This window comes from Azolla caroliniana, unplaced genomic scaffold (genome assembly GCF_043228905.1).
Source record: "Azolla caroliniana isolate FFs.n. ecotype wild unplaced genomic scaffold, voAzoCaro1.0.p SCAF_12, whole genome shotgun sequence".
NCBI lineage: Eukaryota > Viridiplantae > Streptophyta > Polypodiopsida > Salviniales > Salviniaceae > Azolla > Azolla caroliniana.
Window position 1 is genome coordinate 14,365,932 of NW_028230447.1, and position 14,891 is coordinate 14,380,822.

At 36.6% G+C, this 14,891-nt stretch overlaps 1 protein-coding gene across 3 annotated transcripts; it reads left to right on the forward strand.

The window, feature by feature from the left end:
- Positions 1-5,607: 5,607 nt before the first annotated feature.
- On the forward strand, positions 5,608-12,728 carry LOC147857178 (uncharacterized). 3 transcript variants are annotated; one of them, XM_087328697.1, is made up of 15 exons: positions 5,609-5,782; positions 5,884-5,983; positions 6,762-6,842; positions 6,929-7,027; positions 7,179-7,379; positions 7,491-7,598; positions 7,847-7,927; positions 8,060-8,108; positions 8,231-8,425; positions 8,690-9,514; positions 9,551-9,869; positions 10,471-10,636; positions 10,825-10,989; positions 11,326-11,478; positions 12,310-12,728. In XM_087328697.1, coding segments are annotated over exons 1-15 (2,772 nt in total). In that variant the 5' UTR covers positions 5,609-5,780; the 3' UTR covers positions 12,538-12,728. The 3 variants fall into 3 exon arrangements, with proteins under 3 accessions (XP_087184821.1, XP_087184823.1, XP_087184822.1); XM_087328695.1 differs by having other exon boundaries at positions 5,608-5,782; positions 8,690-9,869; XM_087328696.1 differs by having other exon boundaries at positions 7,847-7,915; positions 8,051-8,108; positions 8,690-9,869.
- The last annotated feature ends 2,163 nt before the right edge of the window (positions 12,729-14,891 follow it).

Here is a 14,891-nt window from a genome sequence, read left to right on the forward strand (position 1 = left end):
TTAATTAGATTGTCAATGTTCAATATTGCGAGCTATTGCAACATTAACATTAGTAATCTAGATTCTAATCGCCAATATCAAATTTGAATGAATTAGAAAGTAGTTATATTTTTGGTATTTTGAAAAAACATTAGGTCCATTGTGGTTCATTAAGACAACATAAGGGTATTATGGTAATGTAAGTTTGTTTGTGTTGCTTTAAACGCTCTTCATTGTGGTGAGCTCCGATTTAATACAACATGGCAGACATTGTTGATGCAATTCACTCAAAGGCAATAAAGTACTGGAAGTTTGTGGGTGCATACACAGAAATGCATGCATGAAGTCACATTTAACGATGGTATGAATAACTAATAAAAAAAAGAATGCACATGCTTGTTAGTGGCAATCTTACATATTCTTGAAGTTAGAGATGTATGTGCACAAGACAACTACTAGACCAAATTTTCACATAATGGATTCCAAGTAGACCAATGCAGTGCATGGACACAAATTCAATTAATGAATGAAGTGTGGACATAATTTTGTGGAAGAAAGACAGTTTGAATGGGAGGATATCAACCTTATTTGGCTAATGCAAAATCCAATTGTGTGTTGTTTAGCCTCTAGCTTTATAAATTTCAAAGGGCACGAAAAAGAGTTTATCCAATGGGAAGGATTAGATTTTAGAAAGACATACATAACCATATCACTAACGGAAGAAAAATAGTTTTTTGGCCACTAAAACTATCAATTTGACATTGATAAGAACACCATCTTTACTTCGAACAAATTTTTAAGTTGACGGAAGAGAAAATATGCATTTTAAAGCCACTTATGATACATAATTGGTAGCAACCTTTTTGTTTTAATGAAGCTTCGTATTTTAGCGCATCAAGGTTTGTCACATTTTGAGCATCAAGTAAAACAATTGGATACAATAGACATTCGATTAAGTGCGCACTTTGAACGCAAAGGAAGGAGTGCGCACTTAACCGATCTACGCACTCAAGGGTTTTCTAAAACATTTTAGGTTTTTTGGGAAACTTTTAGGGTTTCCTGAATTATATTTCCTTTTGTGCTCTAATCATACAATTCTTGATAAGAAAAGTGCTCAATTTACGTGATATAATTGACCTGAAATGTTTCTGGTTTAAGCATACATACTCTTCAGTTTCTTTCTCGATTCTAGACTACCTTTAGTTTTCACCTTTTTACTACGTTTGAGGAATACATCCATTATGCAACAAAACTAATGAACTTTCTTGGTTGCGATGAGTTTTTTTCTTGCATTTTCTTCCTAGTGGTGGCAGGTTTGAGGAATCGAAATGCTGATGGAGGAGATAGGAAAAGAGAGTGGGGGAGCAATAGACAAATCACAGGCTGCAACTTTTGTCATCTTTGAGAATAAACAAGATGCACAAAAAGAGAGGGGCTTTCTTCATGCAGGAAAAGAGCATGCACGCACATGGCACATGCACACATAGAAACAGAAGGACAATAGACGGAAGTTTTGTTGCACATGGAGAAGGAGAGCTCGCGTGCACGGTTGATCGCTGCAAAAACTTGACTATTCACAATCATCAAGATTTGTTTACCCTTCTTTGCTTATGTTCTTTAATCAAGAATCAAAATCACAGACTCGTAACCATGCGCGCGCACACACACACACACATAAACTCCTTTTGTTGTTTCTGAATGTTTGGAACATAGTTTCAATTTGGTTTAATGTAATTTCGTCATTAAACAATGTAAATTTTTTCATCTGGATTTTGACATCTATAAAAAAAAACGCACTTAATAGAAATGGTGCACTTAAGTGGGCACACACTTAACCGAATGTCTACTATACCTCTAAAAAAGGGGTATGTGATAAGAAGAATTTCATTGTACGAAAAACGGAGAGTGCGAAGGCTTGTTTGATGCTTGATAAGACATTTTCAAGGTAAATTCCTACTTGCAAGAGTAGACTCTACACGAAATATTTTGAAATCATTACATGAGATTTTAGTCAAGGAAAACAAAGTAAAATATCACAACATTCGCCACAACGACCTTCACATAGAATGCTAGATTAATATACATGAGATGGATTTTGAATATATGTTTTTGGAAAACGTTTGGTGGAGCAAGAAAGCCCTGAGACTTGAACCCACATCATAGACAAGCTCAAGAACACATGTTCCCAACAAATGGTTCGTGGAGCTCGATATCTCTCACAAACTCGCTTTTATGTGATTAGTGCCATTGCAATGCAATCAACCGACTAAGACAATCAAGCAAGGGTTCATTTGATTACTTATTGGCAAATAAAACACTACTTTAATCCTCAATATTTTGTCATCTAGGTTGTATGCAAATGATCGAATAAAATATATATTCAAATTATTACTACACGGATATTTAGACAAAAAAAAGGAAACAGAATTTTGTTCTCAGAATGCCACACGCATTGTTAAACTCATTGTTGAAAGCCATGAAGCAAATGGCTCAATTAAGTAACATGCTACCCATGAGCAATATTGAAGTAATTAATTAATAACCGTCAATTGAGAAACCACGCTCCCCTAATGTCAGAAATGCACAACCTCAAGTAATCCTTTTGCTAATTACTAATGACCTTAGTGCACATGAATTAATTAATAAGCTTAATTTAATGAGAAAGTCTAGCTTTTTCGAGAGAAGAAAAAAGAGTGCTTACACTAGTAGCATTTCATTTCCCCTCAAAAATAATAAAAACAAGTATAGAGAAAACCCTAGCATTGCATTCTATAACGACCACGACTTTCCTTTGGAGGAAGCAATAACTATTAAAAGATAAGAGTCATCCCCTATCACTTGGAGTGGAACACCATGATCTGGGCGGAGGAAAATCTTCGTACACAATCAAATGGAATATATGTTCATAATCCTTAGGTTTAATCACATTATTTATATGTGACATGCCTTGTCCCACGATAACAAGATCTCTAAATCAATCGTCACATCGTGCATTGATTTTCATTTGAAAGTGCTCGACTGTTCCTCCTCAAAGTTAGGCACTACTTTTATGATAGTGGTACATATTTGAATGGAAACCAACAATTTATGTTGGCTTTTGACTATGTAAGGTTGTATCAAATATGGTTGCTTGTTGGGCCAACATCGTATAATGTGAAAGTTATGGATATCTTTGATGTCACACACATGCACTTTTGTCTTCCATGTCTGCGTAATCAAAAAATTACAACAAAATGTATGCAACTTTGCGTGACATTTTTAATGGTTGATGTGACAAAGATGGACTCATTTCTCTTGGGTAGCGTTGCAATGAGTAATTAAGTACATGATACGATTGAAGTATGAGAGAGGGGATATTGTTTGATGGCATGCAAGAAGTGCAACATAGGTATGCCGGTTGAAAGGAATATTGATTTGATTTATTTTTTATTATCACAACTAACCTTATGAACGAACACCTTGTCCTCGAAGGAGTAGGGGGGGTTTACCTTGCTACATGAGCCTAATAAGCCACTCACTACTACTACATGGAGACTTATGAGAGATAGGTAGCTAAATAGATTTTATTATCATCCTCAAAATGTTAGATATGACTTATGGAATCAAAAGTGAAACATTTTTATGTAGTCAATGTACATTTTACTAGTAAAAATTGCAATCTAGAGTAGTACGCGTCATGATCGCGAGAGGAACGAGAGACACTTCGAGCTTGTGTTAGGGCAAAATATGCACTTGTCGAAGATGGTTTCGGTAGTTAGTGGCAACATGTATGCAATACAATGCGTGAAACTAGAGCCTCGACATCTCTTTCCCGATTCGTGGTACGTTGGGTGTAGGGCAAAATATGCACTTGTCGAAGATGGTTTCGATAGTTAGTGGCAACATATATGCAATACAATGCGCGAAACTCGAGCCTCATGACATATATATTCCCGATTCGTGGTACGCTGGGTGTTGGAAGAAAACCCGATTCACATAGGAATCTCATATGAAGAAGCGGATGTGATGTGATGCTATCCCATTTCTGTGTATCTTGCCTAGATGGATGTAGCTCAAGAGGTAAGGTTGCCCAATGGAGAGCAGGAGGTCATGGGTTCAACCCCTGCATTCCTTCATAGTGGCATCTAGTGAATTAAAAGAGATATGTAGATGAAGTAGTATATATGTAAGTAAGTGAGATAATTAGGTTTCGAACCCAAGACACTTTGGTAGTGCAAAAACTTACCACTACTAGGGTAAGGTACTTACTACTTACGATGAAAAAAAGAGAGAAGGAGTCTTATTTATTTTTGTTTTGTTGAAAAAAAAGAAGCTTGCTTTTAAGCTTTTACTTTCTACATTCATTCGAACGATAGATACTCCTACAATTGTAGCTAAAATAGATAGATGGATAAAATAAATGAATTTATTTAAATGAATGAATAAATAAATATAGTAAATAAAACAAAATAAGAATTTGCCCTCCTTTATTTATTTATTTTTAAAACAGTGTTACATTACTATTAAATATGTAATTGAATCGAATTTGATTTTATTAATAATAATAATAATTATTATTATAATTTATCAGAGCTAGAAACTAATCCGAAACCAGTATGTACATATGTAATTGAATCGAATTTGATTTGATTATTATTATTATTATTATCAGTGCTAAAAACTAATGAGGAACTACCCCCCCCCCCCCCCCCCCCCCCAAAAAAAAGCAAAAAAAGCAAAAAACTGAAAAGAAACAAACAAATAATAAAGGGAAATTTCTACATACATATTTGTTTTTAATTTTCAATCGATTTTTCGGTAGAAATACAGAGAAAATGTTTTTTTTTTTTTTTCCCTTTTTTAATAATTATTTACCAATATTTTGGGCGAATAATACTAATTTTTACATACATACTGATACTGTATACATTACTTCCTGCATTTTTGATTTTGAATTTTCGTTCAAAAATTCTCCATCTCCATCTCCATCTCACACACGCACAGAGATTCATACAGACCTTCTCTCTCTTCTGACATAAATCTCTCTCTCTCTCTCTCTCTCTCTCTCTCTCTTCAAGGTCAGAGCTTTAATGGCGTTCTGAAACACAATTCTTCTCCTTCTTCTGAAATCCCTCTCTCTTTCTCTCTCTCTCTCTCTCTCTCTCTCTCTCTCTCGTTCGGAGGAGAAGAAGTTCAGAGCTTTAATGGCGGCCATCGCTACTTTACCCCCTCTCCTTTCTCTTTTCCTCTTCTGTTCTGAGAAGTTCACACACTTTGAAATGGCGTTCTGAAGCAACTTCTTCTTTCTTTCTTTCTTTTTCCTTCCATCCATTCCTCCAGAAACTCCATGGAAAGCTTATCGCTAATCTTTGCGTTATTAACACCATCATCATTCCCTTCTTCTTCTTCTTCTTCTTCTTCTTCTTCCAAAATCAGAAAACAAAGACAAAGACATTCATGATTGAATGTGCTCGTTTTCTGAGATATTTCCATGGAAGCTTCAATCTCCTACACAGATGCCGAGCTTTAATGGCTTTTCTTAATCTCTCCTCAATACAAAACCCTCCTCCTCCTTCTACTACTGTTATGATTTGTTCTTCAACATGGATGTGGCCGGTCAAGCAAAAGTATTATTAGACAATTAGAAAGACAAAAACAGAAATCTCTATTGTGCCTAGGCGCAGGTTACCTTAAGAATTTATGCAGCTCTGAGCTTCCATAACTATTCCCACAAGACTGAAATGCGTATGCGTAATTTCTCCAGAGAACGAAGGAGATCCTATGTATAAGAAAACTTCGCCATTTTAACCCACATTTCAAACATGTAAACGGGAAATCTTCTCTCTTTTTAAAAAAAAAATTCATTCAAACCTTATTTTTCGCTCAGTTTTAATCGTTTTATCTTTTGTTTGGATTCTTCTACAGGTCTCAGTGTGCATGTTCATCATCCACGTCGCCCAACTTCCCTGATTCTTTCTCATGGCTTCCAAAAGATCGCCAGACAGAGCTTCAATCGATCTGGAAGGTAGTGAGCAAGATGAAAACCAAGATTCAATCTCACCCATTATAACATATCATCATGTCTGAGAATCATTTGAACGAGGCTATTCATCGATTTAGTAGGATTGTCACGATTAGAAATGAGTGAGAATGAGTTCTATGGACATAGATTTTATCATTAGCTCGATCGTTCAACATTACGATATGATATGAGAATACTGTTATCGATTGTTTATTTGTAGTAGGATTGTTGAAAGAGTAAGGTTTGAGAATCCCATTGACAGGGTCCATTATTAGCAGGATTTTGAAAGAGAGAGATTAACAATTCGGGAATCCCATTGACAGGGTCCATTATTAGCAGGGTTTTGAAAGGGAGAGATTAACAATTCGGGAATCCCATTGACAGGGTCCATTATTAGCAGGATCTTGAAAGAGAGAGATTAACAATTCGGGAATCCCATTGACAAGATTATTACTGAGTAAGATTGTTGAAAGAGTAAGGTTTGAGAATCCCATTGACAGGGTCCATTATTAGCAGGGTTTTGAAAGAGAGAGATTAACAATTCGGGAATCCCATTGACAAGATTATTACTGAGTAGGATTGTTAGAGAGTGATGGATGATTGGGAAATCCTTGTTGGCAAGGTATTGCAGAACGCCATTTCGGATAGTTATTACATGTAGAGGGAAAACTCCAGAGCGCTTCATTTATGACATAATTGAACCAATGAGCGTTTGTAATGGAATAGATTCCCATTCTCATGTGCGATATGTATATATTTTGTGGTTTTTAACTCAAACCAGGAAATCGGTGAAGATAAACTGAAGAAGATTGGTGAGTTCTCACACATGGTATCGAGTGCTATGAATGTGATCTACAGAAAGGTAGCTTAATTCTTTCCCTTTTTAATCCTTGTCTGCTTAATTTTTTGTTGTGTGTGTAAAATAACTAGGGCTTATAAATGCATCAGGTTTTGGAGGATTGCCATTGTCAAAAGCTAGAATTAGAAGAGAAGGTAGCCCAGACCGAGACTCAATTAAAAGAGCTTCTAGGACTTGGTTATTTGCAGGTGAATTTGTTGATTAAAAACAAAGATAATGCTTCAATTCTAATGCAACCACAACCTTTTGTTCCATTCGATTCTTCTCCTTTCCTCTTTTGGCTATTATGATCACATTCAAATTCATCATCTGAACTTTGCTTCACTGAAAAAAAACTAGATTGTCGCACCGAAAGAGCTACCTTTACGAGCCAGATTCAACATAAATGTTTCTCGATTGAGAGATCTGGAGAGTATTTGCGTGGATGGATATAGTTTGGTAGGAGGGTCTAGGGTATTGTTGGTGAAGCTACGGCAACAAATCTTAGTGCTAAGGGCGATGCTAAACCTTCCTGGTTGCAATAGTGTAGATCTTGAAGAGGTAAATCTCCATATCACCAACTAGATCATATGTATTTGACATACCATTTTGTGGTTTGAATGGGTGAATGTCTTCCTTCTAAGCAAATCCATCAATGCAATGCCTTTGCAGGTTCTTGTCAGTTCAATCGAAGGGCTTAGCAATCTTTCTTCAGGAAAAGTGGCACCCATTCAACCTATAATTGGCCTGCCAATGGTTGAAGAAAGACCCATATTTCAAGTAGGAAGCTGCCTTCCCTTGTTTGATAACTCACTGTTAATTTTTTCATCTATTCTTATATTCACAACTTCCATTGCTATTCCATTCCTCAATGCTTAATTTGGAACTTTCACCCTTTCCCCCCCCATCCACTCACAAAACAGCTCTATCAATCTATGTCATAGTATATACTTCAGCTGGTGGTGATATTATTTATGGTCAGTTCCTCACCTTTCATCATCTTTCAATATGTTTCCATCCATATACAGCGTTTGCACCAATTCTATGAAATACTTCGCGCAATGGAGAAGGGTTTGATAGACCATTTTGGTACTAAGGTGGGCTTCCAAGTAAATGATTTGGCTTTGAAAACATATCTATATCTATATCTATATCTATCTATCTATATATGTATATACAACATGTGCGTGTGGGCATATATCATGCATTATGTTCTCTAATGCTGTTCGCAGGATGTAGAGATATCTAACAAAGTCTCGGGATCGAATGATTGCCAACAACGTTCCCAAGGTAGTAACAGGAATTTGGAAGGAATTTGCTATGAATAAATAAGATGACAAATCGTGACCTCAAATTTGTGTAAGACCTTTTTTTCGGTCTTATGATCCTTCTGGAAATTCGATGTTTTGCAGAGTTGGGGAAGAAGAACAACAATGTAGGTGCAAGGAAAAGAAGTTTTGATGCACTGTCTGGAGAAGATTATGATGAATCACCGCCCTCCAAGAGCTCTCTTAGCTATAGCTCTAGGCGATCTAACAAGAATACTGGAGTTAGCAGCAGTAACGTGAAAGTTTATGCACATGAGGCAGCTGTGTTGGAGCAATTCAGTAAGTACATATTATCTAGTCCACAGAGCCAAAAAACATTGATTCTAAACTTTGGAATGACTTCCCAAAAACTCTTGATTTTCTTTTCTCTTTATTTCCTCAATTGGATTATATATTGCCCAAATCGTCCATTTTATCTCACATCTGGTGTTCGGCGGGCCAAAAATTCAGGGAGACACTTGAAAGTTTTTTTTCCCCGTTTGCATTAATCCAAAGCTGCGAATTCATGTGTTTAAATATTGGTATTTTCCACTTGATTCTCAGGCCATAAAGTCTTGATAAAGTTGGAGGAATTCAACAAGAAAGTAGAAGGATCACTAACTCAATCAGTTGTAGACGCCTCCTCCATGTTTTGCTTTCAGAATAGAGATTCTCCTCCATGTTCAGCGAAGGCCATTGGCAAAAAACCCTTGGAGGACCGAAACGTTGAAACACCGACCTCTGTCTTATCCATTAAAGGTGTGGAAACTCCAGATAGCAGTATTAGCTCATCAAATGCTCAAGGAGAGACAGACGACGATCACCATTGTCGCTATGCAGATGATTTGAGCTTGTCAGAAGCTCGGAATTGTTCTTTAGAATCGAGTAATGTTAAGGTAGATAAACTGTCCGAGTTGTTATCTCATAGTAGTAACAAACAAGAATCAACCCATCAGTTAGAGGTGCAAATCAACGACGGGCGTGAAGATAAACTTAAACCAGAGGGTTCAAATCATAGCAGTTATGCGAAGACATTGAATCGGCCATCGGATTCATTATCTTACAGTTACAAACATGAAACAACCAGCAAAACACAGATGCAAAGTACTAAATCTTCTTCTTTTTCATCTGGTGTTGGGGGAAGATGGCCATTGTTACCAATAATGAACAACAATATAGCCATTACTAATTCCACTCCAGTAGCTCCATCTAGGATAGGCACAACAATAAATCCATCCCCACAACAATTAACCAAAATTCATTCATCTCAATCTTTAACTATGGGTTTACCATCACCATCACCAGTATCTACCTCCACTCCAAAAAAAACACCACCTCCACCACCACCACCACCACCACCACCACCTCCTCAACCATTAACAAACCCTTCTTCATCACAAAAAACACCCTTGATTTCACCAATACCGCCATCACAAAAAACACCCATGGTTTTACCAATAGGGATACCTCCTCCACCTCCACCTCCACCTCCACCACCTTGTAGTACCACTAGTAGTGGAGTCAAAAAACCACAGCCTAGTAAGCTAGCTAAGCTAAAGAGATCGACAACTATCAGCAAATTGTATATAGGGATGAAGAAGAAGGTGGAGGGAGCAGTGTGTGTCCAATCATCATCATCATCTGCTTCTTCTAGTGAAATCAATGTAACACGTCGGTCATCATTGCTACCGACGACGAGTACACGGGAAGGCATGGCTGAAGCTCTTGCAGAAATCACAAGAAGGTATCATCCTACCATGAAAGTGTCATCATTTTAAATTTGATAATGTATGATATTACGTATAAGAGCTTGATAACTATGCATTTTTTCTCAATATTTCGTATTGCTGGGGAATCAAATGCCTACAGAAGATGATTTCAACAAAATGACCAATAAGTAAATCATCTAGAGGGCAAGCATGGTGTTGCATACAGAGAGAGCACTAGAATCACTTATGTCGAGGCGACCAGGGTCCCACATATCTATGCATGGAGGTGCCCTGTCTTTTTATTCATATATAATATCCTGGTTTTCCCTATATAATTATTATCCATCCGTTGAGTTAGATTTGCACAACTGGGATGCATAAATGTTAGTCTCATTGGTCATTTGGTCTACTCTATTATATGGGGTCTATCCATCCATTATGTTAGATTTGCACAAATTGAGATGCATTGATGCTGGCCGTATAGGTCATTTTGGTTCACTCTCTATCAGATACTATCTTATTGTTCTAGTTCTACACAATTGGGAATTTGAAGAAGTTTATATATGACATTTTATTTATATCTTTTTTTTATGATGGGTAGAGTACATATACTAACTCCAAGAAATGAATTCGCAGGTCTTCGTACTTCAGGAAAATCGAAGATGATGTTCAGAAACACGCAGATTCTATAATGGAGGTGAAATCTAGACTGGAGGCATTTTCGACCGATGATATGAGGGGACTATGGGAATTCCATAAGAGCATCGAGTCACGGCTTGAGCAATTAACCGATGAGTCCCAGGTCCTTATATTATTGCATATACCTCCAAAGCTTGGAGTATTAAATTTCAAAATATGTGAACATATTTGGCTGACATTGGCTCCCACCCATTCAACAATGAGCTATATACATATGTTTTGGATTATTCTAGACCTCATTTCAGGCCTCATTATAAAGCTTTATTTTCTTTGTGATTATGATTTTTATAGGTGCTTGCACGTTTTAATGGATTTCCAGTTAAAAAGCTCGAGACCTTGAGGGCAGCAGCATCTTTATACAGTAGAATGAACTCTTTGCTAGAACAAATAAAGGGCTTTGCAATTGAACCTCCTGTTCAGGAGCAGATCGAAAAAGCCACTTCATTATTTGAGAAGGTATACATAGCATAAAATGTGTGTTATTCACATTGCAATGGAAAGATGTTTTTTTAGCTTTTCTACGTGGTTTGTTTTGAGAAAGCTACTTACTTTCTTCGGGAATGTATATATATGCATGCATATGTTCAGTTCATTTTGTTGAAAAGATGCTTGTTCATCAGTTTTCTTTTGTTTTTTTATACACTATTCTTATTTGATGCTAGCAAAACGCTCCAAATTTACTTGTTAACATTTTTATATAGTTTATTTGCTTTGCTAACATTGTTTTTTTTATGCTTGATATTCTATTTTACATGGCTCATTGTTATTGGTTTATTTTCTTGAAAAACCAAGGTTAAGGCAGAAGTAGAAGGCATAGAGAGAACAAAGGATGACGATCTTCAGCGTTTTAGAAATCAGAAGATTTACTTCAGTTTTGAGATAATCAATAGCATCAAAGAAGCTGCGGTTGACTTATCATCAAGATGTCTGGCATCAGCATTACAGGTGAGAGGTTTTAACAAAGATTCTGCCATTGTAGGGTGGGGGGGTTAATTAAGCACAAGTTATAGCTACATTTATTAGGTATTGGTTAAGGTGGGCCATTTGCTCTAGGGTTTATGAATATATAAATGACTCTCTCAAGCATGGGTCGGACCTAGTGTTTGAATGGAAATGCATTGCTAATGTAGCAAGACCTCTTTGGTATAATATATTGGGTTCTGATACAAAACTCTTGTATTGCCAAAATGTACACTGGCTTGAATCTGAGTGACCCAGAAATCAATGACAATCTGGCAAAGAATCATTTGTTGGCTGGAAAAGGGTGGTTGTTGACAACTTCTTGTCTGACAAAGTGTAAAAAAAGCTCATTAGGATTATCATACACATTGACGAAAATGAATGCCTTCTTTACAGGTTCTAGTAAGAGGCATTGTCAATCAAATACATTGTAATGTGTTAACTTGAGGCATTAAGATTATCATATACAATGGCCAAATCTGCACACATTGTTCGAAGAACACTTTTGTGAGGGGAACACACCGCACAGAAGGATTGAATTTAGGTTGAGACGGATCCATCACAAGATCTTTTTCAACTAGCCACTTTGGGCAACATTATTCTGTGAATTCCTCTCTATGACCAACACTTTTATGTTAACTAATCATATATTTCATTACACTATCTATGCAGTTAGTAGAGTGCAATCTTAACACACCAAAAGGATGACTGAACTGTCAATTGATAGCTTAATACCACTCATTGATTATACTACTGACTGACACTCAATTGTACAAGGATGTCTAAATGTGTGTATTGTTTTTGTCATGTTATCAGGAGAGCCAGAGATCCAAGGCAAGCGTTGAGGAAGAGAATGTTTGTGCCAAGGATATGAGTAAAGTGAGGGTCAATTTTCAAATGCTATATAAAGCATTTCAACTAGCCTTTAGGGTCCATAATTTTGCAGGAGGGCATGATGAGAAGGCTGAGAAGCTATCCATGGACATAGCCCTAGAGATGGAGACCTATCCTTCATCTCTCTGGTCTGAACTTGTAACCAAGTAGGAGGAAGACCTTTCCTGGTATATATGGAAGAATTCCCCTAATGTCATCACCAATTTTGAAGGGTATGCTTTGGAGTGTAGTAGGAAAGGGAAGTATTCTTATGATTCTCTTCTCTCTTAAAACTCCCAAAGCAATTCCTTAACCATCACATTCATTCATCATTAATCAATTTTCTAAACATCATTATCCCACATCCTTGGTCATCATTAGTTGCGTGTTTGATGGATTTGACACATTTGATGTCTCTGGTTATATATATTCATCATGCATTGTGTATTACAATCCTAATGCACTATTTGAAGACAGTGTGTTTCAAAGATGCAATAGTGATGTGCTAATTGTGTGGATGACTAATGAGTGTTTTCTAGATACAACATAATTGCCTAAACTTTGGTTGAGATTCGACACTTTACAATTGACAATTGCCCATCACTTGTTGAAGATCTTTATAACATTTGTAGATGGTTAATATGAGTGAATGATAATGCAAGTTATATAAATTTGATAAAAAAAATAGATTCAAGTTGAATCATTAATATTCCCAAAGAGAAATCAAGAAAATGAACTCAGTTCTTTTTGAAATAGAGCCTCAGAAATGCTTTTGAAATTATCATCTTCACTGTACATACAAAAGCATAGCTATGATATGTTTGTTGGGATTCACAATAGCACTTTATAACTTCATTAGAGACCAAAAACCTACAAAATCATGCACAATACTACACCAGAATTTCGCTTGGAAAACCTTTTGGGAGGGATAAGAAACCATAGGACCAAGTCCAAAACAGACTTCACATCAAGCTATGTTCGAGATTTAAACTAGTCACAACCTAAAACAACTCGAATGAAACTCAATTTCATAAATGGTGACAATTTCATCAAAATCATTACCTTTCTTTTGTCTAAGACCCTTCACAACCAAACACACATTATGGTTTACAAGCTTATGATCATCTTGTTTCTAACTTGAATGCCCACATGTTTTTCAAGGCTTTTCTTCCCTTTGGAAGTTCAACTAAATCAAATGTGTTATTTTTCCTTGAAGGGTTCATTTTGTCATGCATGGCTTTTATTCAATTATCCTTAACCTTATGGTTTTCCACATTATCAAAACTCTTTGGCTCCTTCCCCCCATCAAAGATCGAGATATAATGTGAAATAGGATATCTTATAGATGGTTGTCATTCTCTAGTAGACCTTCTACACTTGTTGATTAGTTGCCTCGCCTAAGGAAATGTGCTCTCGCCGCTCAATGCCTACATGTGGTAAAATAACATCATCATTAGACTCAATCCTATTATCTATAATATGTGGCTCACCAACATGCGCCTAGTCTTTTACCTTCTATTTAAGTGTTTGATTCTTTTACCTTTTCGATGTCTCCAATGGTTTTCTCCTCGACGAACACTATACCGCAACTTCGAATAAATTTCATTTCCATTGGGTCATAACATCTATAACCAAATTAATCTTATACCTAAAAAAGAAGTTTAGACTTAACATCATTACCATATAAAACACCTATTAGGATTTCTACGGTTCACCTTGCAATGCAATAGTAGGAGATAGGTTAAGCCCAAAATTTTTTAGAGAACTTTGCATGTGAGATGAAGCATCATTACATTCCACTAGAGGGTCAACTATTTCTTGAGATTTCTGTTTGGATATCCACCACGAGGTTGTGGTTTACATGCTCTAGACCAATTTTTTCTCATGGTGTGTAGAGGTGTAAAAGTTTCTCTAGTTCTTAAGGGGATTGTGTTGGGTCTATCCACTCAAGTGGAGCCCACAAGCGGCAGACAACTGAGAGATGATTGATATCCAACCGAGAGTCAAGAGCTAACTAAGAGTCGGTTGAGGCCGAATAGCCGATTGAGAGTCGGCTGAGGCTGAAGAGCCAATCGAGAGCCAGTAGATAGCCGAGTGTGGGCTAAGGACAGAGCTGGCAATGAGCGACGTCAACGGCCAATTGGGAGTTGGTTAAGAGCATACAACCGATTGGAATTCGGTTGAATGTCGATTCAACCAAGGGTTGAATCGACTGAAATAACTAAATTGACTGAGAGCCGATTAAAAAATTGCTAGAACTCAAAAGTAATATTTATAACACGTTCACTTCAGAAGTGGAAGGATCCCCCATTCCACTTTTAGATTCCTTTTATAATTGTGCAAATTTATGCAATATATAGAAACTTGTTACACCAATATCACACGTTCGTCAACCCATACAAAATTTACTAAATTATTAATATTTAACAAGTTTCAAAGTTGAAAACATTTGAAGTTGGTGATCTCGAAATATGAAATGTAATTAAAATTAAGAATATGACAATTGTTTATTCATTTGACAAAAG